This window comes from Rhagoletis zephyria, unplaced genomic scaffold, assembly GCF_001687245.7.
Source record: "Rhagoletis zephyria isolate East Lansing unplaced genomic scaffold, Rhagoletis_zephyria_1.1 Rzeph_scaffold_00519, whole genome shotgun sequence".
NCBI lineage: Eukaryota > Metazoa > Arthropoda > Insecta > Diptera > Tephritidae > Rhagoletis > Rhagoletis zephyria.
The window spans coordinates 202,024-224,709 of record NW_016157603.1 but is presented as its reverse complement, the minus strand read 5'-3'; the positions used below and the strand labels follow the sequence as shown (position 1 = coordinate 224,709).

Sequence of the window (22,686 nt, the reverse complement as noted above, 5' to 3'; positions counted from 1 at the left end):
AAAAGGAACAAAATAATAGGGCATGAAGAGTTCTATCGAGCCACATCTTTCGTTTGCGAATAGCTAAATAGCGTCTGACTCGCGAGTGATCTGTGTACGTGTTGACTAGCATTTTGAGTGCACACAGTTCAGTGCCACACATGGGCTTCATTTTAAATTTCCAATATTTTGCCCAAGTGTCTTTAGAATAAATGAAAAAAGATTAAAAATACATATCGGAGAGAAATATGTTGTTTCGTGACATATAGTAAAATTTTACGAGGAATAATTTTTTAGAACTGTTTAACCTGTTATCTCCCTAACAAAAGGGTCATTTTGGCCTTTTTTTAGAAAGTTCGAAAAAAATGGCATATTGAAAGTTGCTAGAGGGTTAAAATCTTCTAGAAAATTATTTGCCATAAAATTTCAAAATATTTATACAAAGAATCTGTAAGTCCACAGAAAATAAAAATATGCCACAACTTTTTATGCTTTATTTTGTATTTCGTTTATATATATAACTCTTGCTCTTTTCAGACCTGATGGTTCGGGAAGTGTAAAATCACCATCGGAATCATCGCTGTGATCAGAGTATGAGTCACACATGATGCCCACATGTGATTCCAATGCTGGCTCTACTGCGTCGTCTTGAAATTCTTCATGATTACGATCCTCAAACACTCCACCAACAAATTTTTGTAAGTATTGCATCCGGTGCTTTTTTTCCTCTATATCTGTATTGTTTTTTTAATAAGAATAAATTAAAATATTTTTGTGTTACAGGTATTTACTACCTCATTTCAAATGGAAGAGCCACTTGATGGTAGCGCTCGCCGTTCTCATCGGACTCAGTGGATACCTAGTTGCTGAAATGAGCCAGATGTACTTTTTGGTACATATTTACCACAGCAAAAGCTGTTAATATCTGACTTATCGGCTTCCATTTTACTTTTTCAATAAAATTATTACGTTCTATCCAAAGATTATTTACACTTAGGTTACTTGTGTAAACAATTGGAGCCAGAGTTACAAACATGTATGAACAATATACCTGTACAAAATAACGCATTAAATTTGTTTTGCATATTGCAAGGGGATATATGATTTTTAATTTTCAGTGGACTTACATATTCTTTGTACAAAGATTTTTTCTGAGAGGACCCCTAGTGAAACTTTATGGCAAATAATTTTCCATAAGATTTTAACCCTCTAGCGACCTTCAAAATGCCATTTTATTCGGACTCTATAAAAAAAGGGCCAAAACGACCCTTTTGTGAGGGAGATAACTGGTTAAAATATTCTACAAAATTATTCCTCGTAAAATTTTACTATATGTATGTCTCGAAACAACATATTTCTCTCCGAGAAGTTTTTTACTCTTTTTTCATTTATTCTAAAGACACTTAGGCAAAATATTACAAATTTAAAATGGCCAGAGCAGAGAAATTTAACCACAGAATGCAAAACGATTTTGAGGTTTTACTATATGGACGCAGGTCTTTCATCCTGCGTTGGAATTATTGCGCCCCAAAAAATGCTGTTGCACAGTGTTATTATTCCATCATGAGTGCACTTATCGAACAGACCTAATTTTTTTCGATTTTACGTTTACACCTGAATTACATGATTCAAGTACTTGAAAGCAATTCATGCCCATTCTCTTTTGTGTTTTCTACTTGCTTTTACACGCTTCAATTCTGTTGAATTCAAGTTTTTGTAGTGGTATTCACCAAAGCAAGGCGGTATTAGTCCTCTTTCAGACACGTCAAGTCTTGAAAGCAATTTTTTTCGCATACTCTTTTGTGTTTTCTATTTGCTTCCACACGCGTCAACTTTAGTTGAATTCAAGTCCTAGGTTCTTAAATGGGAAGTAACGAAAATATCAAAAGAGACAAGAAAACTTAAAACGTATTGACGGTACGGAGGTATCTGTACTCTTCCCACCTCCTTCGCCAACGAACGAGCAAACTTGAAAGCAAGACTTGACGTGTCTGAAAGGGGACTTACTGGCGAATTTAGATTTTCGCCACGGTACTTCCTAATGTCAAAATGATGTGTTTGCTGTTAACAAGGCGAATTCATATTACAAGACATCATTTTGACATAAAGTACCGCGGCGAAAATCTAAATTCACCTTGAGCACCACCTTGTATAAATTCGCCTTGCACTAAAGTGAGCAAGTGGCTTGGCAGTCTGGCAAAAGAGCAGATCATCTTCAGGCCACTTGCTCAATTTGGTGAATACCACTATTAATTTATCTGTCGCATGTAGCATGTTAATTTGATGGCCAAAGTATTTGCTATCAAACGTTCATTGTGGCAAGCACTGGTTTGTTTGTTTACATCACAAACACCACTATTTGACTCTTTTATTTAACTAAATAAGAGTTAATTAAACATGACAACACGTTTTAAAGCGTTTTAATGAATCATTTGAGCTAAATTGTGTGTTTAAAGTGTCTGGCAATAATTTTGGTTTTCGTTGCATTCTTTGCTTTGTTTACTTTTCTTTCGTTCTGCAGCTAAACAAGATGGCTCAAAAAATTTACTTTTTTCACTCTCTTATTCTTGCGTGATCTTGTGTTGGTGGTTCATGAAACCAATCATAAAGTTTATCAAATATTTGACTTGTGTGGCAACACTCAAAACTAAATTAATAAGTTGCTGAGGAATTACCGACGAAGTTTATACATATATTAAAAAACACTGACATTTAAAAAATCATAAATAACTAAGCCAAAATGTATAAAAAATGTGTTGTTTTAGTTATACTTTTCAGTGCTCATATATCGAATGGTTAGTAAAACTGCAGACAACTTCGCGTTCGCTTTAGTTGAAGTCTTTTGTTCTGTTGCTACGTAGATACACACATACATAAACACATTCATGTACAACACATATTTTATGTATATATGTATGTATGTATGCACATTCAATGTTTGCAGCAAAGTATGGAATTGAAACCTAGATTTATTTCTGGCCGAGGAATGCCACAACAGCAGCATTCCCAAAATTGGTTGGGACATGCTGTTACAACCACAACCGTTTCCAACTAACAGTCGTTCGTCGCTATCATCTCGATAATCTCGATTTATTTCTGGGCAAGGACTGTAATTTCAGAAGAGTTTGCCGAAGATGTTTGGGGAATGTTTACGCTGTTACAACACCAATGACAGATACAATTACCATCGGGGCTATTGCTGAATCTTTCTTAGTCCGATTGAATCCTAATAGCAGCAAATGTACATATGTATGTAGCATACGTTTTGATGTAGTATATGTTACCGGCCAATCCCGATCTTAGGACAAACTCGTTTTTCCTAGGCTAAACTGGTTCTATTAAGATCCAGTACATCCGTCCAACGCGGTAACAAGCTCGACGCAACAATACTGTGTACTGCGTAGCTGGAGTTATTTTTTTGAAGCACAGCCCAAGGCCGCCTACGCGGAAAGTGTTCGGCGGCAAAAATACTGTGGCTCCTGATCTAGTTTAGCCCAGGCAAATCTAGTTTGTCCTAAGATCGGACTTGGCCGGTAGCATATACATTAGCGTGGGCCGAAAATCCACTTTTTTAGAATTTCGATTGGTAATAGCAAAAATTTGGTTCGTTATGCTCTAAAAAAATCTGTGTGCAAGATTAAAATTTTTGGTCAATATCTTAGGCTCGCCCAAGTCCATCAAAGTTCAATGTGTTCAAAAACTAAAAATTAATAAATAAATTAACATATTTTTTTTTACTAAAATTGCAATTATCTTCGAAAGAATTAGTCCTACATAATTTGGTATATGGACCATTTTTTGCAGAGAATCGAAATAAACAATTTTTTTTTTTACCACTTGAATTTTGATGGACTTGGGTGAGCCTAAGATATTGAGCAAAAATTTTAATCTTGCACACAGATTTTTTTTAGAGCATAATGAACCAAATTTTTTGCTATTACCAATTAATACAACAATACGATGATATACATGCATATATACATATGTACATACATTTTCCATACGAATGTTCGTAACAATTTTGATTCACTTATTGCTTTTGTGTAGATTTCACGAAAAATCGCAGTAGGATGGAATCACCAATAGCCCGAATATCTGTAAAAGGTCTGAAACTTTAAGAAAAAGCTACTGAATCCATTGTAGTCCAATTTTTCGACAAATCTACGAAAATGCTATCATTGAACTCGAATAGCGAATCACGAAAAATTGGACTACGATGAATTCTGTGACAGTGACCATTATGTGTCGATAGTTGGAAGAAAAAATGAATTTGACCTAGAGGTATTGTCCATTTTTTAATTTTGTTTCATGCCAAAATGCGAAATTACCACGTTAAGTCCATAAAGAACAGCGTTAAATAATGGAAATGGGGGGTGTCTTCCTACTTTTTAGTAAATTGTGCATCAATGGTTGCAATGTTTTTATAGTTCTTCATTGGCTGAAACGCGATTAATTCAATGATTGATGTTGTTGTTGTTGTTGTTGTAGCGGCACTACTAAGCCCCGCCCTTCTCGGGTCTACGTTCAATCATTTTCGTCAAGATCAACTAACGGGAGGCCCAGGAAACGAGCTGTTTCGATGGGTTCGGACCAGAGGGAGAGGGGTGTTAGCTAAGTCGGATTGAGCTGGCATGTAAATAGGTGGTTGGTGTCGTGGGGGGACTCTCCACATGCCGGGCACTCATTGGGGATATTGGGGTCGAGTCTGGACAGGTAGCTGTTAAGGCGGCTACAGTATCCAGACCGTAATTGAGCCAGGGTAACGCGGGTCTCTCGTGGCAGTTGAAGCTCCGTCTCTTCTACAGGTGGTGATTGGGCTCGTATTACGGCATTCATAGGTCGAGAGTCGAGGTAGGTGGTAACTGACTCTCTATGAATGTCGTTGATGGCTCGTCTATATGTCGTCGGGTCCAATGGTTGGTCCACGTACTGTTGGACTGCGTCCTTGTACACGAATAGGTGCCCCCTGACGTGCCTGGGCGGAGGCTCCTCCCCAAGCAACGGTCTGTTAGTGTGTTCACTTCTGTGACACCCCACAAGAAATTGCTTACATTCCCAAGACAGCCGGTTCTACGTACCGGAATGACTCGGGTTTTACCCAACCAAGGGCTGTTGTTTCGGCGACCTAACCCCGCTTAGGTCGGCGATACCCCTCAAATTTCAATGATGAATGGTTAATTACACCGAAAACTTAAACTTATATTTACTCATGAAAATGTCCCTGCTACATATTTGAAACTAGTTACGTAATTGAAACAATTCTCAGGGACCTGTTAAGACTCCATTCAACCCTCAAAATACAATAGAAGCAGTTAGGAAATAGGCATACATTTGGTAGACACTGTTCGAGTATAATTATAGCTTTTGTCATCAACGAATTTCTTTTCTTTATAGGTTTATTACGGCGCTGTTATCAATGTCGCTCCAGGGGCGAACTTGGCAGCTGCAAAGATCCATTTAACTTTAACGCAACTGATGTTGAACAGGAACCTGGTTTGGCGGCTATACCTTGTGCATCTGGATGGTGTGGAAAAGTGATCGAAGGTGGTGGCGCATATGCAGTAGACGGTAACCGAGTTTCTCAACAGTATACATACATATATACATACTATATACGAATCAACCAATATATCGTTACCTTAATATAGAAAGGCCGTATCTCACACCGTGGCTGAAATGCAAATACGCCTTAAGTAAATAAAATTTTTAGTGCATGCAACGATGAGGGGACTTATAATTCAATGAAATGCTCATAATCAATAAAAAAAAAAAACCGAATTTGAATTTATAGTTAGCTACGGCTTTTTGTTTTTCAGCGACGATGTGAGATAGAGCATTTTTATATTAACGTACCGATACGGGCAAATTCCAGCGTTGCGGACGTTTCTTTAAATTTTGTTATCAGCAAAAAATGTATGTTAAAAATGTTTTGGTATGAGGGAAGGTTATGAGAGCATACGACAGTCGGGTCTACGTAACCGGAATGACCCAGATTCATATCTGGCCAAGGACTGTCGCTACAGCAAAATTCTTTGGGAAATTTTGTATGCTGCCCAACAGCAGAGCAAAATAATGAAAATTTAACTTTGAATTATTGGATGGATATTTGCCCTCGTTACTCAAAACTTTTACTTTTATGTTTTTTGGTCGAATTGGGGTTTTCGTATTGTTATCTACTTTATCCTCTTCAAAAATTATAAATCTTGGCTTTAACGTATGTATGTATATGCATCAAAAAAATTGTATATTCCCCATAACAATACCCAATTATTTATTTGCCCATTTTTGCATAGTAGCTATATTTTATAGGTCCGCCAAAACCCCCAGAAAATGTCATAAAATGCAATGGGGGGATAAATATAAAATCTTTAGTATTAAAAAATGGTTAAATAAACAAATGGCTATTGTTTTTGGAAGTCTCCTGAAGAGAACCAGAGCTTTCTGATCGAAAAATATTGATTTTCAAGAATCCCATACCATTTCTACGATAAGTTCTTTTCCCCCTACATAAAATACATAGAAAACTTTGAGCGCTTTGAGCCACCTCTAAATATTTTTTGATTTCAAAATAAAAAGATGGGTATATTTTTCGATATAGTACAATCCTAGGGGGGGAGAGCATTTAAATTCCTACTTTACTTATTTTGGACCAGCATATATGCATACATAAATACATATGTATTTCAAATATTTTTATTCAGGCGAAACGCAACATTTCCTGTTAATTCCGTATAGTGAAAAGAAGGAATTTCCTGTTAAATTAAATTGTGTTATATAATCTTTTTATAATATTAAAAATAGATTTTATCCAATTGTTTTCATGTGGAAGTAGAGGTTATATTTTCTGATCTATCCAAAAAACTTATTAAGCTCAGTTATTGCATTTAACTATGGAACTTGTCTTATACATATACATATAAAATTGAAATTTATTCAGATTACGACCAAGCAATTCAGCGAATGTGTGTGCAGCGGGGGCCAGATGACAATCAGGATCGATGTGCCAATACGGTTTACAATTACAAAAAAGTTTACATGTGCTTTTGCCAAGGAGACCTATGCAATCCTGCATCGAGAATTAGAGGCACCACTTTTACTTTGGGAATTACTTTCTTCGCACTTATGCATAATTACTTATATCGTTACTAATTTAAGTCTTCAATTATTATGTGCTGTTAATATATTTTCCCAGTCACTGCGACCATAGGCCGATTACTCAACTTCACAGAAAGTGTTTTATGTGAATTTGAATGTAGGTACGAATGTTGGATAAATACTTACAATATATATATATTTTTTAAATAAGCGGTTTTTAAACAATATTAAATAAAGAGAAAAAATAGTTATATTTCAATCAACATAATAACAATTAAATTACTCTCGTAAAATTCAAAGCCCATAAATCAAACATTAAAACTAGGCGAATTGTGAAAAATGTGAAATGTTAGCTTATCCTTTAAAAAAAAGTTACTTTGACTAATTTTTATCCTGAACTCTCATTCTCCTGATCGCTTTTAATAGTGTTGACAATGTTAAACAGTTTGCGCATTTGTAACTTGTACATCTTGCTCTCCTGTTGTAAGCTGGCGCGCCGATCTTTTTCGTGGGAGAGTTTTTTTTCGAGATCTTCTGCCGTGGAATGCAATTGCTTGTATTGTTGTGCTTCTGTTCATAAAAAGATTCAGAGTTAAATTCCTTAAAAAGACAATGGAACATTCCTACCTTTATTTATTTGGATTGGGTGTGAACGCCTACACGCCGGACATAAACACAACTGCATATTTTGTATTTTAGAATCTATTTCTTCATGATACTCCGTTTGACATAATTGGTGATAATATCCTTTGCATTCGACACATTGTTCAAAACAACCTAACGAAGAAGTATTTAACAGTTTTATGTGATATATTTTATATGATATATGTATGTACCTCCACTTCTAAGGCACTCATTGCAACAGCGTTTTTCATCTGGCGAACTAGAACTAGATCGCGAAGTTACAATATCCTCATTTTTTTCGATATTTGGGCGTTTCGGACGTTTTGATTGTAAATCACGTTTGATTTGAGGTGAAAGTAAGAATGCTTTTCGCTTCTTCTCTGGCGGCGGATAGCTACCATACTGAAAATTAACAAAGAATATAATGTATGTATGTACATATATACATGCATACATATGTATATGTATTAGTAATGTGACCAAGTATTTCAAAGCTCAAAGAAGTACAGGACCTGAGAAAATTGTGTTAAAATAATGACAAAAATGGTAAAGGCAGAATATACAACAATCCAACAAAGTTAATTTTTTAATTAACAAGTAAAGAATTATAAGTTGGGTCGGATTAAATATAGTTTTTTTCACCTTTCTTTAAACTATGTACATGAAAAGCTCGTGGTCTCCCCCGATTACAAACATTTTCGAATTACACTTAGTGATATATTTAAACAAATGAACTGGGGGCTTGGCAGAAATGGGTGAAGTGCATAACCGGTGTCGTGCCCATTTTCCGAAAATCTATACGTATAATAAAATTTTTACAGGCCGATGTCTGTACATAATAGATATTAAAGAAAAATTAATATGGGCGGTCTTTATACGAGCAACAGAAGCCAAATCAAGAATTTTTGGGAAATTTTTATTGTCTGTCTGTATAGAAATAGAAATAGAAAGCAGTTTTCAACGATGTATTAAATATTGCAATATGACTGTCAAAATAAAGAGGTTTCAAAAGGCTCACAGCCGAAAATTTTTTTTTGGGGAACGTTGCAACCTGTTTGAAAATTTTTGTTTGTTTTAATTAGTAAGATAAATTAAATGTTGCAATATGGGTATCAAAATAAAGAGGTTTAGGAAAGTTTGCTACGGGGAATATTTGAGGAATATTTTAAATATTATAATTCTGGTGTTAAATTAAATCGGTTTAAGGAAGTTTACTGTCGAAAATACTGTTTGAAAAACTTAATTCAGTTAAATTGACAAGATAAGGTAAATATTGAATAAATACAACTTTGAAGAAAATCGCGATATGTATGTAGACTGCAGTTATAAGAATATAAATTAAATTTCCATGAGAAAGCCGAGTAGTATAAAAAAATAAAGAATTCTTCATAAATCAAAAATTTGTTTGAAAATCTCCCATCATAAACCTCTTTATTTTATTTTCCAAAAATCAGGCCATACGAGTCTTGAAAGGGAGGAACAATCCAAAAATACTTTTTTCATGAATTTATTGATATGAAATATTAATTTATCTGTCGTTAGTATGTTAATTTAGTGGCCAAGGCATTCAGTGCAAAGCGTTCATTGTAGCAAGCATACTTTTAACGTGCGTTCTGTCAAACCAACGCCAACGCCAAAGTCTACAAATTTTTATTGATTGAATAGTACCTTACAATGAAATTTGTCAGCTACAGATGTGAAGTGATTGACAGTCATAATTTACATATCGTTGCCTGGGTAAAAGATTGTCGTATGTCAATTTCGGCAGTTTGTGGGAAATCGCGATTGAAGTTTGGAATACAATTTCTGAAAAACGCGAAGATAGATTTTCTCCAAAGTCTCTGAAAATGTTACTAGTTCTTAAAATTCTTCAATTATTTAATTTTTAATGTTTACTGTTAATTAGTTTTGAGTTTATGAAGGATTTTCTTTTGTAAAATTTTGTCATAAGCGTCATTTGGCAGCCACTTTGTACGAGATACGACAAAATGTGATCAAATTTTCTACCAAATTAACGACACTTTTTACTCAATATCTCGGAAACTAAAGTATATATCCGAAAATGGAGAACGCCATTTTTAAGATATTGATTAGTTTAATATGACTGCATCACCAACTAAATTTTTACTAAATTATCGAAAAAGTTGTAGTCAATATCTCGGAAACTAAAGGAGATATCTAAAAACTGATAGCACCAATCGAAAGACCTTATTTCAAAATATATAACTGCCTCTAGAACTAAAAATCGTCAAAGTGGCGCTTACGACATTCTTTTACCCAGGCGACGATATGTGTTGATCTACAGGTACCCTTTTAACTGAGATGACTAACCTTTTAGAATTTTTCGTTAAAGAAAACTCGTTCGTTTCGTTTCAGTTAAAGAAAACTCAATTTAAAAGGTAGTACAAAATATTGCAAAGTAGTACATTTGACTGTACGAAGTACAACGGCTCAAAAAGGAGTACTGTACTTCCGAAAGAAGTACGGTTGGTCACATTATGTATTAGGCTGCATCACCAAAAAAAAGCAGCGGTTTTTTCGCCGGGATTACAAAATTTATTATATTTGAAAACTTCCACCAAAATATTTCGGGATAATACTAAGTTTTACGTGAGCTGTACCGATTTGAAAATACCTCCAAAAATATACTTTTTTTGTAAAAAAAATAGTTTCTTAAATTACTTTTTGAACAAAAATTATTACAAAAGAGCCTAAGCTCAAGAAATCTTATAATTTTTAAAGATAGGATTGAGAAAAACTTGAATATCTCAGACAAAACCATACTAATTTGGTTTTATGTGGTATCATTGTAAAAGTATTTTCTCATCTTTTTTATATCTTGGCAAATGAACTGATTCAAGGTATGAAAGAGAAAGGTAAGATGAACGAACATCATTTCAAGTTGAATAAAGATGTGTTGATGTTTGCAAAAAAAGGGATGTGATTGAGTTTATTTGCAAATAAATAAAAAGGGCGGGAAAATACCTTTCCAATGGTACCTTGCCTAAATGAGTAAAGTTTTGGCTGAGTTATTCAAGTTTGAAAAAAGTTTAAAAACAGCATCAAAAATCTCATTATTATGATTCCGTTGAACAATTTTTGGCGCAAGTCTTAAAATATAATAAATTTTATAATTCCAATGGGAAAACAGTACCCATTTTTTTGTATGGGGAGGGATGCAGTCTAATATACATATATACATATATTAATATACCGAATACTTTACCTCAATGCGCCCATAGTGAAAATCCGCCCGCTCGTTGTTGTGTACAGAACGGCGTTTGCGTTTTGATCGCCTTTGTTGCATCTGGACAAGAACAGTAGGAGTGAATAGTTGGAAAAGTCGTAAGAACATTTCCTGCCCATAATGTTCAGGTAGAGTTCGATGTTCTGTTAATTCTATGAAACCTATATGAGGTTTTGCGGGCATTGGAAGAGGTTCAGGATTTGAATCCTCTGAGGATGAATTTAGCTCTGAACTATTTCGTTCCTTAGAAAGAGTTGCGATCGATACTGCGCTACCAGCATTATTTCTTGCCGCTCTTGTCCTAATTTCATATCTTCTTTGAGGATGTGTAATTGCCGTGTCAGTGCGCGTGTTATATTGATTTATTGTGGAAGTGGGAGTCGAGCGTGCTAGCATGTTCGCGGCTGCCTTTGCCACCATATTTTCGGTGCGTGCCTTGTTAAGAGCTTGCCTTAGATTCAGCCGACTGATTTTCACATTTTTTGATACAGGTAGATCAATCAATTGTTCATTGGGGACATCATTTTTAGATAGCACATCGGAAAATTTAGAGGGGTCATCGAGTGCTAACGCAGCATTTTTCTGATCCTCAATATTTTTTTCTTCCACAAGATTCATTTGCAAAAACCTTGAAGCATCAGGAAAATTTCCAAAATTGTCTGAACCGATACCAACATTGCCAACCATTCGTTGAGAAATTGGTTTTAGCAAAGACATTTGAGAGAAACTATTTGGGCCTTGCAACGAGCACGTATCAGTTGTAGTTAAAGTCTCGTTAGCCATTTCGCACATAGACTTAGACCACCGCATTCCTATTGTTTCCTCCGATATTTGAGGTAAGTTATCCTCTTCATCAGAGTCCTTAATTTCATAAACAACTTTTTCTTTTTGGACCTCAAAGTACTTTTCGATAAGTTTTTGTTCTGTGTTCCGAAATAGTACGGTTGAAGGCAATATTTCGATAGTGGGATCGTTTATAAGCGGTACCACATGCCGAGAAATCATAGCATTTGTTGCTCCATAATCCATAGGAACATCGTTTCTTTTCAACATTTTTGAGAATTCATCAATTATTCGTCGTAACCGAAGGAATAGAAAGTGTTGTTCAGCATTTATCTCGTAAATTTCTGATTCAATTTCATCCAGAATTCTTTGCTTCTGCGCAGGATCCTGTAAGAAATTATGAAATTAGCAAGATTGTCAGACGAAAGACGACAGAGATATAAAAATATATACAATACATAATGGGCCGTATGCATAAGGTTTCTAAGCAAAGGTTTTTTCATAAAAGTTCAGACCTTTTACTCAATTTGATAAAATAAATTTAAGTGAAAGGTATTCAATTTGAATAAAACGGAATTGCTTATTTGTTATGAATGTACGGCCCACAAGGCTGGCAATTTTTTTTTTACTAAATATAATGATCTTTTCTAATTGTACTGATTATTTATGTGCATTTTTATATGAAACAAGTAATTTTTAGCAAAAAAAACCGACTTCAACTCCCATATAAAAAAAAAATATATATATATATATCTCAAGATCCACTGATCGGATCTTAACCAGATTAGTATGGGACTACCTTTCCGATGCAAAAAGAATTATCGAAATCGGTAAAAAAAAAAAATATTCCGACGAACTGATAACCTCCTCCTTTTTTGGATGTCGGTTAAAAACTACTGAAGTAGCGCAGATTTTCAGCACGACTGCACCATGGACTAAACCAGGGATGGGCAGAGTTTTGGCACTTAAAGCCGCCAAAAAGCCAGCAAGTGCCACGCAAGAGCTAAATCAGTTCCCAGGCTAAAAGGTATGTACAAAATATATTAAAATCATAATATATATTAGTAATGAGAGTCGGAGTACAAGAAATTTGAATACGCTCTTCTTCCCACTTAACGCTGGCTCTTGACGTTACCCCTCATCTACCACCTAAATGTGCCAAGCCGGCTCCTAAGTGCAAAAGGCTCCTGGGAGCCACTTTGCCCATCTCTGGACTAAACCAAGTTGCCGTGTGTTACGATTTGCGCCATGTATTATTTTGCGCTTAAGTCTTATTCGGAGACACCACGATTGTGTTGTGGTAGTACGCCTTCGTTGACTCATTTACCATAACTATTGCGCGCTTTTCTTAATACCAATTGGGCAGAAAAAAATTAAATTAAATTTTTAGGATGCACAAGGACGAATAGGAAATTTTTTAAGCTGATAAGGTTAAAAGGACGAAATTCGAGAATGTAAACGAGTTTATATTAATCCTGAACATACAATTTTTGCAAAAACAAATATTGCGAAATTTCAAGCATAAAATTTTAAAATAACATTTACAATATTTACCAGCCAGCCCTTCTGCACCAGAAACTTGAATCTGTTTAAATTCTACAGGATTTCCTCATCAATTTTATACCCATACTTCTTCTCTAAGCACATTTCTCTGAATTTTTAAAATCATTTTTAAATTACTATATTTGGCCCATGGTTTCACGAATATATTGATTTTTTGTGTAAAATTTACTACCGCACGGTATTATATGTATAATGAGCTAGACATTTATGAAAAGATAATTATTATTAAATAAAAGAGTAAATATAGCTAATGCTGGTCAAGAAAAGGAGTTTTTATTATGCCATCAGTGAAAATTACAAATCCCGAAAATCCCGGGATTATTTGCCCCAGGATTTTCGGGACCTAAAAAAGGCTGGGATCCCGGGATTAAAATACCTAGTACTCATCCAATTTATCTTGCTATACTACATATACTATGCAGATTCAAGGGCTCAGAATCCGAAAGAAAAATTTTCACTACTAAATATTTAAAAATGTTCCTAAAACTTCCCTGTTTTTGTTTTTAGTAGGGTGGGAGCGTAGCTCATAAAATTAGAGCGAGACCGGGTTTAACTTACAAAACCTTTCATTATTGAATCATGACCATGTAAATGCACCATTAAGCAAAAAATAATAATCATTTTAGGAAATGGCGTGTAGTCCATTTCCGCTGTGGCGTATGTAGTGTATATTTTTAGGCGCAATATTTAACTACTTCCGGCAGGCGACATCTACCTCTCGTATGTATTGTATGGCCTTTGATATGATACCTGCCGACGAGTTTGATATCTAGACTTTTTTATAGAAACTTTGATTATAATCTATAATTATAGCAAAGGTGTCTGGACATACAACATTGCATGTTGATAAAAGCGTTGTAAAAAAATACTAATTTTTCACTTAATTGAAACTTGCATTTTGGCATTTCCATGGTTAAGAACATGCCATTCGTACGCCTTTGAGGTGATAAAAAATAACTTCCAATTATATTTAGATTTTTTGTGTTTCGATAGCATTTTAGAAGCAATATGTTTTGTTCAAAAGGTAGGTTTTCCTTTCTGTGTTGCCGGAGAAGAGGTGCCGGAAATCCCTCTACATAGGCGGCCTTCGGCTGCGCTTTCGAATCGTAAGCCTTATAGGGTGTTTACATGAGGCGATTTTACAGTAAACTTTTAGTTGAAAGCAACAATCGCCTGGTGTGAACGTAAATTGCCCGGAAAATTGCCTCATGTGAACACCCTTTTACAACGCAGAATTCTCCTTTTTGTGTTTCCGGAGAAGAGAGGCGGAATTTCTCTAGGGATTATAACCCTTACTACGCAAAATTCTCCTTTATATTAATTTAAAGGCACTTGTACTTCTAAATAATGAACATTTCTTTAGCATTATTTACGTAATTATTTTTTTAAAAAAGTTATTTTATGATTCTAACAAATAAATAAATAAATACTCTGTTTTTTACTATTTTTTGGGTTTTAAATATGAAGACAAATATAAATTATGTACATGAACGGAAAGATAAGTTATTTATCTTTATTTTGACACATTACTTTTTTCAATCGGTTATGTAGTTCATAATATATTACTATTAAAAAAAAAAAAAAATAAAAATAATTTACCACTAAATATCTTTAAAACTAGAAGGCCCCTGCACCAAAAAGTGGAGGAGCCCAGATTTCTAATGGCATAGTCAGAATTTGTAGCCCCGGTTATCGTAATCTTCCCAAACACAAGTTTACAATTTATATAAGTACACTCCCATAGTAAAAATTAACAAATTTCTTTCCTACACAGCAACGCAGAAAGTTGAATTCTGCGTGTAAGGGTTATAATCTCTATAAAAAGTTGCATCCACTGGGTATCTAAAGGCATATCAAGTGATTGAATTGACAGACGTAAACGAGGGATTTTAAATCAGATATTTTTCTTTGAAATGCAGTGGCGAATGGATAATAGATACAAGAATGACAAGGTTGTTAAAATATTTTAAATCGCACCAGAAGATCGATTCAAATGCATACTACATAACAAATGTACGTGTTCCGTTTTTTCCTGACCGCAGGTCCCTTTTAACTTTACGTGTCACATATATTTCATATTTGCGCCGGGTATTTAATGTTCGGCTCCGCCCGAACTTAGACTTTCTTACTTGTTTTTATTTATGACACTCTTGCAGCAAATGAGCGATATGTATTTAACTCGACCGCAGGTCAATTTCACATGTAGTTTTATTTTTGGTTCTAGAAAGTTTAAATGGCGAGTAAAACGTGGGTTTAAAGAAAGGGTGAAAAATGCCTTATTAAACAACTTAATATTGTTACTTACTGCGCCTTCTTCCTGTTGAAACACATCAATGACCATCTAAGAATGAAAATACTTTGTATTCATAGATATCACGATTGTAATTTACTTTCTTTACCTGGTGCACTTTAATATGAGCCTTAAGTGAACGCTGACAGTAAACAATATCATTTTTGATTTCCTTTGGAAATTTGAAGAAATTATCCAAATAATATTGAAAACCACGAAAATTCCCGGTCAACATGCTTACTACTACTAAAACCAACAGAACAAAATTTGTTTAAATGTCGCGACCAAAAACGTTACAAATGCTTTTCCTATTAACATCAACTCACAACCATTGACATTTGCACATTACGGAAAACTGCATCAAAACGCCAAAATCACAGGCGCAAAAACTATTGTGAATGCTCCTCCGCTCAGAGAACGTCAGTTCTTGCAGCGTTGCCGTTTGATAATTTTGATTCAAAAAGTAGGGGGTTTTCCGTAGTGTCATAGTAGGGCGATTCATAAAACTTTGCAAAATATCATTGTTGTCGCAATGGCAACGTTGCGAATTAAGTAGTTTTTAAAAATGCCGCGCGTAAGTTCAATGATTGCAAGCTCAAATAATATGGCAATGTCGCAATTATGTCGCAAGAAAGTTTCCAACAAAAGTAATCAGCTGTGTTGCAAAGTGGCAAATTTTGCATCAAATGCGACATTTGCATCAACTTTACGATGGTTCATGAATCCCATTAGGTAGAACGTGGGGCAAAGGATGTAGGTCAGAGAACGTTTATGAATTGAGATTTTTTTGGCCGTGATCAAAATACATGTGGTTGTTGTTTTTGTATTCTTGCTACCACCTTGTATAAATTCGCCTTGAGTTTGGAAGGGCTGCAAAACTATCGATAGCAAATATTCGATAGTTTCGATACTTTGAAAAATACTATCGATATTTTCGATAGTATCGTATACTATCGTATTGTATATGTAAGGAAACTTCAACTCCGAACAAAATTTGTATAATTTATACATATGCACATACGTAAATGTAAATATTGCACATATATAAGTATAAATATTACAATCTTAAACGTGAAATTCTAAATATTTTCCTTAGTTAAATTCACAGCGTCACTTAAGTAAGATCCCAAAACTTCAAAGCACCGGCTCTATCGAAACTATCGTCTATCGCCCGAAAACAATTGATGTTTATCCAAAAATTAAACTATCGATACTATCGATAGTACAATCGCTAGTTTTGCAGCTCTAAGGTTTGGCTAGCAGCAAGGCGAATTTATACAAGGTGGTGTTGTAAGATTAGCTGATTTCTTCGCCTTACATGTAATTTGTTTTTGCTTTTACTGATTTGACAGCACACACATCAAAGCAAAAAACAAAATACATGTAAACTTTGGGGCGAATTGATATTTGACATAGCACCCGCAATACAAAATACATGTGGTGGTTGTTTTTGTAGTCTAAATTCGCCACTAACCAAGGCGAATTTATACCAGGTGGTGCTACTGACGAATTTAGTGTGTTTGTTGTAATATGAATTCGCCTTGTTTACAACAAACATCATTTTTACATTAATAAGCACTGCGGCGAAAATCTAAATTCACCAGTAATACCACCTTGTATAAATTCGCCTTGGCAAGCTGCTTGTGTAGTGTATTTCGCTCTTATGTTGAAGGAAAGCAGTCGAGTATTGCAAGCAAATAATTAATGGTTGCCATCCCTAGGTACATTGCCAAAGTGAATTTTCTGTGGAACTGCAAGTGGAGAATCGGTGTTGCGTCACGTTACAATCTATTTATATTTAGTCACTTCTGAACTAAACGTGTAAGTTTTTTGGCCGTTACAAAATATTTGGGTAAAATATACATCCAGAGCGATATGGCTCGAGGGGCTCCTAACCTGCAATGTTATATAATATAATGTGTAGTAATCACAACTTTTTTTCAGCCAACAATGTCTATTGTAAGGAATGCTCGCTGTTTGGCTTTGCGCGGAATAAATACAATGCAAAAGCGTGGATTCGCTGATGAGATGAAATTAACTTTTGCCGCTGCAAATCAAACTTTTTATGATCAAGCAGAAGTTCGTCAAATCGATGTTCCTTCATTCAGTGGAAGTTTTGGCATACTTGCGAAGCATGTGCCAACTTTAGGTAATTTATAATTTAATTTTTATATCCGTATATAAAATCACATGTTTTTGCTTTATAGCCGTTTTAAAGCCCGGCGTGGTGCAAGTTATCGAAAACGACGGAAAGACTTCAAAATTCTTCGTATCTAGTGGCTCAATTACAGTAAATGAAGATTCATCCGTTCAAGTGTTGGCCGAAGAAGCACATAAAGTTGAAGATATTGACATTTCTGAGGCAAAGCAGATCCTATCACAGTATCAATCACAATTAAATTCCGCGTCAAGTGAAGAAGTAAGACACGTTTAAATTGTGAATTTGATTGCTAAGTAATTTGCCCCCAATTTTGAGAATGGTAGGCGGAATGGATGACGCTTGGTTCTTGAAAGAGCATAAAAAGCAATTGTCATTTGTTATTGTAACAGCATGTTCAACAGTTTAGTTCCTGAAGTAGCATTCTTTGGCAAGATATAAATCTGGGTAGTTTCGGTTGTCATGAGAACGCCATCGGTTTCGCTATCTTCAGTACTTTTGCGCAGTACTGCATCATGATACAAAAATTTAAATACTTTTATCATGATACTGCATAACTTGCACGTTTTTTTTTCTAACATACACAAATTTAAAAAAACACATCACAGCAAATTAAAAAAAATTATATCAAATAATTTTTTTAAGCTTAATCTCCGTTTTTAACCGACTTCCCAAAAAGGACGAGGTAATCAGTTCGTCGGAATATTTTTTTATATATTTTTTATTTTATTTATTTTATTTTTATGTATGTTACCGCATACCTTTGGACCACATCAACCGATTTCGAAAATTTGTTTTTGTATTTTGCATTTTAGCAGATAGTGTCTCAGAGGTGGTCCCATACTAATATGGTTTATATCCGATTATTGGATCATGAAATATATATATATATGTATATATATTTGTATAAGAATTGAAGTCGGTTTTGTTTTTTGCTTAAAAATTACTTGTTTAATAATTTGTCGTTGAGTTCACAATACGCAAAATTTTGGTGGGCAAATTACTACCGTACCTTCTTTTGCCAATAAAGTATATGTATGTATTACAAATTTGTTTAATGGTTCCAGGCTAAAGCGGAAGCTGCCATTGCTGTTGAGTGTGCTGAGGCTCTTGTCCGAGCTGCGGAGTAAACTATTGCATTCAGTTCAGAAGGATAAATTTGCACTGAATGAAAAGTAAAAATTTGAAATTTAACGCTGGTATAAAATATTTGATCAACAAAAATCCGGTATAAATAAAACAATGTCAACCAAAATACCCTGATTCTTAATATACATACTTAAGTGGGTAATTTGCAAACAAAGTGTAAATGGCATTACAGTTCAAAATGACTCCTCCACGAGTATGGTCGTGTAGACCTGTCGAGTTTTTAACCGACTTCGAAAAAAGGAGGAGGTTATCAGTTCGGAATATTTCTTTTTTTTTTATATACGTTACAGCATAACTTTGGATCACGTCAACNTTTTTGAAATTAACGATATATCTTAGAATTTATAATTTTAGTAAATCCACTTTAATTTTTAATTGTACAAAATTTATTACATATATACATACAGTATCGGCCATTCAATAGCAACCCCATTTCAAAGTTATATATTTTCTCACTCATGTTGGCTTATTTATTTCTGGGAATTTACAATAAAAATACAGTTAATTTTCTAACAAAAAAACATATAAACTCAATTTTAAAACTTCATAGAAAACTACAAAAAAATATAACAAATACACAGGCGGAGCAGGAACGCAGCACAGCAGAATCGTCCAAAAAATGAATAAATGGTTCATTAGGTTTCGAAATACACCAGGGTTGTTGCGAATATTCGCATTCGCATTCGCAACCGCGGAACTTCCGCATAAATTTTAACATTCGCATTCGCTTTCGCATTCCCAATAATCAATGCGGAGCTTTTGCGAATGCGAATATTGTGCAAGTGCACTGAAAAAACGTGTATCTAGCAAACAAAAAATTGTAGCCAACATTTTTTGCCTGTGGAGATGCTACGTTAATCGCTAGTTTTTTTCTAAGTGTAATTATTTTTTTTTCTCATAAAACTTAGTATGCTTAAGTTCCGTGTTCCCATTTGTTAGTCTTTCAGCTCAGAAACAAAAACATTTATTTTAATTTTGTGTAAATTGTCAAATTTAGCAAGCATCGAAATAAAGATGAAATGATATGTACTAAATAAGTTGACACACAAGTTCACAAATTAAATAAGAATTAATTCAAGGTGAATTTTATATCTATTGGGTATAGTATGGAAAGGGCTTAACTACCTAAAAATCCAAAATTCACTTTTTGATTGATTATGATGAATTTCATCGAATCATAAGTCCCCACATCGTTTTAGGCAATAAACAAATTTAGTTCGTTTAGGTTTTTTGTATTTCAGCGACAATGTGAAATACGCCCTTTTAAAATAGTATTAACGATATGTTGAAGATTTGCGTTCATTCGCCTCAAAAAAATATATCAAAACACATTGAGCGCATGGAATAGAACAACAAGACGGATTTGATGGGTTATGGTACCGACAGCGGTGAGTAATTAATTGTGATGCCTGCAACTAGGAAAAGCCGAGCTCATCTAACTAATAGAAAAAAAACTATATGCAAGCTATTCAATACTGGTCGTGATTCCAATAATTCAAATTATTATAAAAAGCGGGGTACCGTATTCGTTAGGTATGCCTATTTTTCTTACCAAACACTTGAATTATGAATCGCAAATTTTTTGAGTCCTTCAACACAACCTGCACTAAACTCGCAAAAAAAATTTGCTTAAAACTTGTATTTAAAAACGTAAAAAAGGTAATAAAAATGCGTTTAAAGCTTTCATTTGTTATTTTTTGATTGATTTTATTTGGAGATTTTTGCAAATGTCTTATCCACACGTTTGTTAGTTTTATAAAGAAAATAATTTTTACACTGAGGTTCACGCTGGTTTTTACCGCCGCCAGGTTATTCCTCTGCTTTTAATATATGTCTCTTTGTATGTTACACTCCATTGATATGTCCAAACGTCGCTCCACTGATACACGATGGCAATACCGCTGAGGGCCAGAACCACGTGCAAAAGTGTCTGCTTATATATGTATCATACGTTTTATTCCTTTCAATTCTTTATCAATTATATTAAATTAAAAGGTGTATTGTGCTTTAATGGTCCACAAGTAACCAGGTTATTCCTCTAATTATTAGTTATGTCAGAAGGTATTATTCAGATTAAAAATTTAAGTCGCTGGATACTAGGTCCTCATGTCGCCAGGTTATTCCTCAATTTGGTAATTTATAGAATTTTAATGGCAGGGAACTATGTCCTCACCTCACCAGGTTATTCCTCCAATTTGATAGTTTTATAATTATTCGTCAAATTATATTTTTAGGTTGTGATTGAAAAATTTTTTTATGGAACTGTACGATGCAGTTATGTATGTTCCTTTTTTATATCACAGCTACTTCGTTCATACGATAGACCGTATCAAGGGGTCCGCTTTAACATTTTCATTTAATTTTATAATCTACTTAGATTTTTTTTTTGTGGAGAGTGTTGCGCATTTTCTTCCATATAGCACATGATCAAAATATTTTTTTACATGGAAAAAAATCCGCAGCACCCTCGACAAAAAAAATTCTAAAAAATCAACGGTAATTTTTAGCGACTTGAAACTTGCACTTTATTATACTAAAATTGAATGGGCTACAAACCTGCATACCCGAAAATTTTCCAAATATTCTAATTAAAAATTTTGAAATTTTGATGACAATTTTTTGAAGTTTGATTAATTTTTTTACAATTTGTGCAAGCTTTGCAACTTTTGTTATTTTGGTTTCTGATATAGATTGAATTATATTTTAAAAGAAAATTATTAAAAATAAATAAATAAACGTAATTTGCAAGCAATATCGTTTTGAATTTCGTTGCTATATGTATATATACAGATGCGTGCAACTAATTAGCAACGAAATTCAAAACGATATTGCTTGCAAATTACGTTTATTTATTTATTTTTAATAATTTTCATTTAAAATATAATTCAATCTATATCAGAAACCAAAATAACAAAAGTTGCAAAGCTTGCACAAATTGTAAAAAAATTAATCAAACTTCAAAAAATTGTCATCAAAATTTCAAAATTTTTAATTAGAATATTTGGAAAATTTTCGGGTATGCAGGTTTGTAGCCCATTCAATTTTAGTATAATAAAGTGCAAGTTTCAAGTCGCTAAAAATTACCGTTGATTTTTTAGAATTTTTTTTGTCGAGGGTGCTGCGGATTTTTTTCCATGTAAAAAAATATTTTGATCATGTGCTATATGGAAGAAAATGCGCAACACTCTCCACAAAAAAAAAATCTAAGTAGATTATAAAATTAAATGAAAATGTTAAAGCGGACCCCTTGATACGGTCTATCGTATGAACGAAGTAGCTGTGATATAAAAAAGGAACATACATAACTGCATCGTACAGTTCCATAAAAAAATTTTTCAATCACAACCTAAAAATATAATTTGACGAATAATTATAAAACTATCAAATTGGAGGAATAACCTGGTGAGGTGAGGACATAGTTCCCTGCCATTAAAATTCTATAAATTACCAAATTGAGGAATAACCTGGCGACATGAGGACCTAGTATCCAGCGACTTAAATTTTTAATCTGAATAATACCTTCTGACATAACTAATAATTAGAGGAATAACCTGGTTACTTGTGGACCATTAAAGCACAATACACCTTTTAATTTAATATAATTGATAAAGAATTGAAAGGAATAAAACGTATGATACATATATAAGCAGACACTTTTGCACGTGGTTCTGGCCCTCAGCGGTATTGCCATCGTGTATCAGTGGAGCGACGTTTGGACATATCAATGGAGTGTAACATACAAAGAGACATATATTAAAAGCAGAGGAATAACCTGGCGGCGGTAAAAACCAGCGTGAA

General features: G+C 34.2%; 3 protein-coding genes across 5 annotated transcripts; 2 read left to right on the top strand and 1 right to left on the bottom strand.

Annotated features, from left to right (window-relative positions):
- The first annotated feature begins 2,317 nt into the window (after positions 1-2,317).
- rtv (QVR superfamily protein rtv) lies at positions 2,318-7,445 on the top strand. Of its 2 annotated transcripts, XM_017612271.1 has the most exons (4): positions 2,318-2,774; positions 5,374-5,547; positions 6,917-7,175; positions 7,206-7,445. In XM_017612271.1, the coding sequence occupies exons 1-3, from the start codon at positions 2,720-2,722 to the stop codon at positions 7,126-7,128; spliced, it is 441 nt and encodes a 146-aa protein (XP_017467760.1). In that variant the 5' UTR covers positions 2,318-2,719; the 3' UTR covers positions 7,129-7,175; positions 7,206-7,445. The 2 variants fall into 2 exon arrangements, with proteins under 2 accessions (XP_017467760.1, XP_017467759.1); XM_017612270.1 differs by having other exon boundaries at positions 2,511-2,774; positions 6,917-7,445.
- Lint-1 (l(3)mbt interacting protein 1) lies at positions 7,302-15,958 on the bottom strand. The gene is made up of 6 exons (XM_017612260.1): positions 15,691-15,958; positions 15,597-15,632; positions 10,925-12,115; positions 7,911-8,100; positions 7,702-7,851; positions 7,302-7,644 (listed from the first exon to the last, which is right to left on the bottom strand). Exons 1-6 carry the CDS (start codon positions 15,814-15,816, stop codon positions 7,463-7,465), a joined length of 1,875 nt encoding a protein of 624 aa, XP_017467749.1. The 5' UTR covers positions 15,817-15,958; the 3' UTR covers positions 7,302-7,462.
- A 1,278-nt stretch (positions 15,959-17,236) lies between these two features.
- On the top strand, positions 17,237-18,994 carry ATPsyndelta (ATP synthase, delta subunit). Of its 2 annotated transcripts, none has more exons than XM_017612267.1 (4): positions 17,237-17,402; positions 17,526-17,730; positions 17,789-18,000; positions 18,807-18,994. In XM_017612267.1, the coding sequence occupies exons 2-4, from the start codon at positions 17,532-17,534 to the stop codon at positions 18,867-18,869; spliced, it is 474 nt and encodes a 157-aa protein (XP_017467756.1). In that variant the 5' UTR covers positions 17,237-17,402; positions 17,526-17,531; the 3' UTR covers positions 18,870-18,994. The 2 variants fall into 2 exon arrangements, with proteins under 2 accessions (XP_017467756.1, XP_017467757.1); XM_017612268.1 differs by having other exon boundaries at positions 17,253-17,402; positions 17,506-17,730.
- Positions 18,995-22,686: the final 3,692 nt, after the last annotated feature.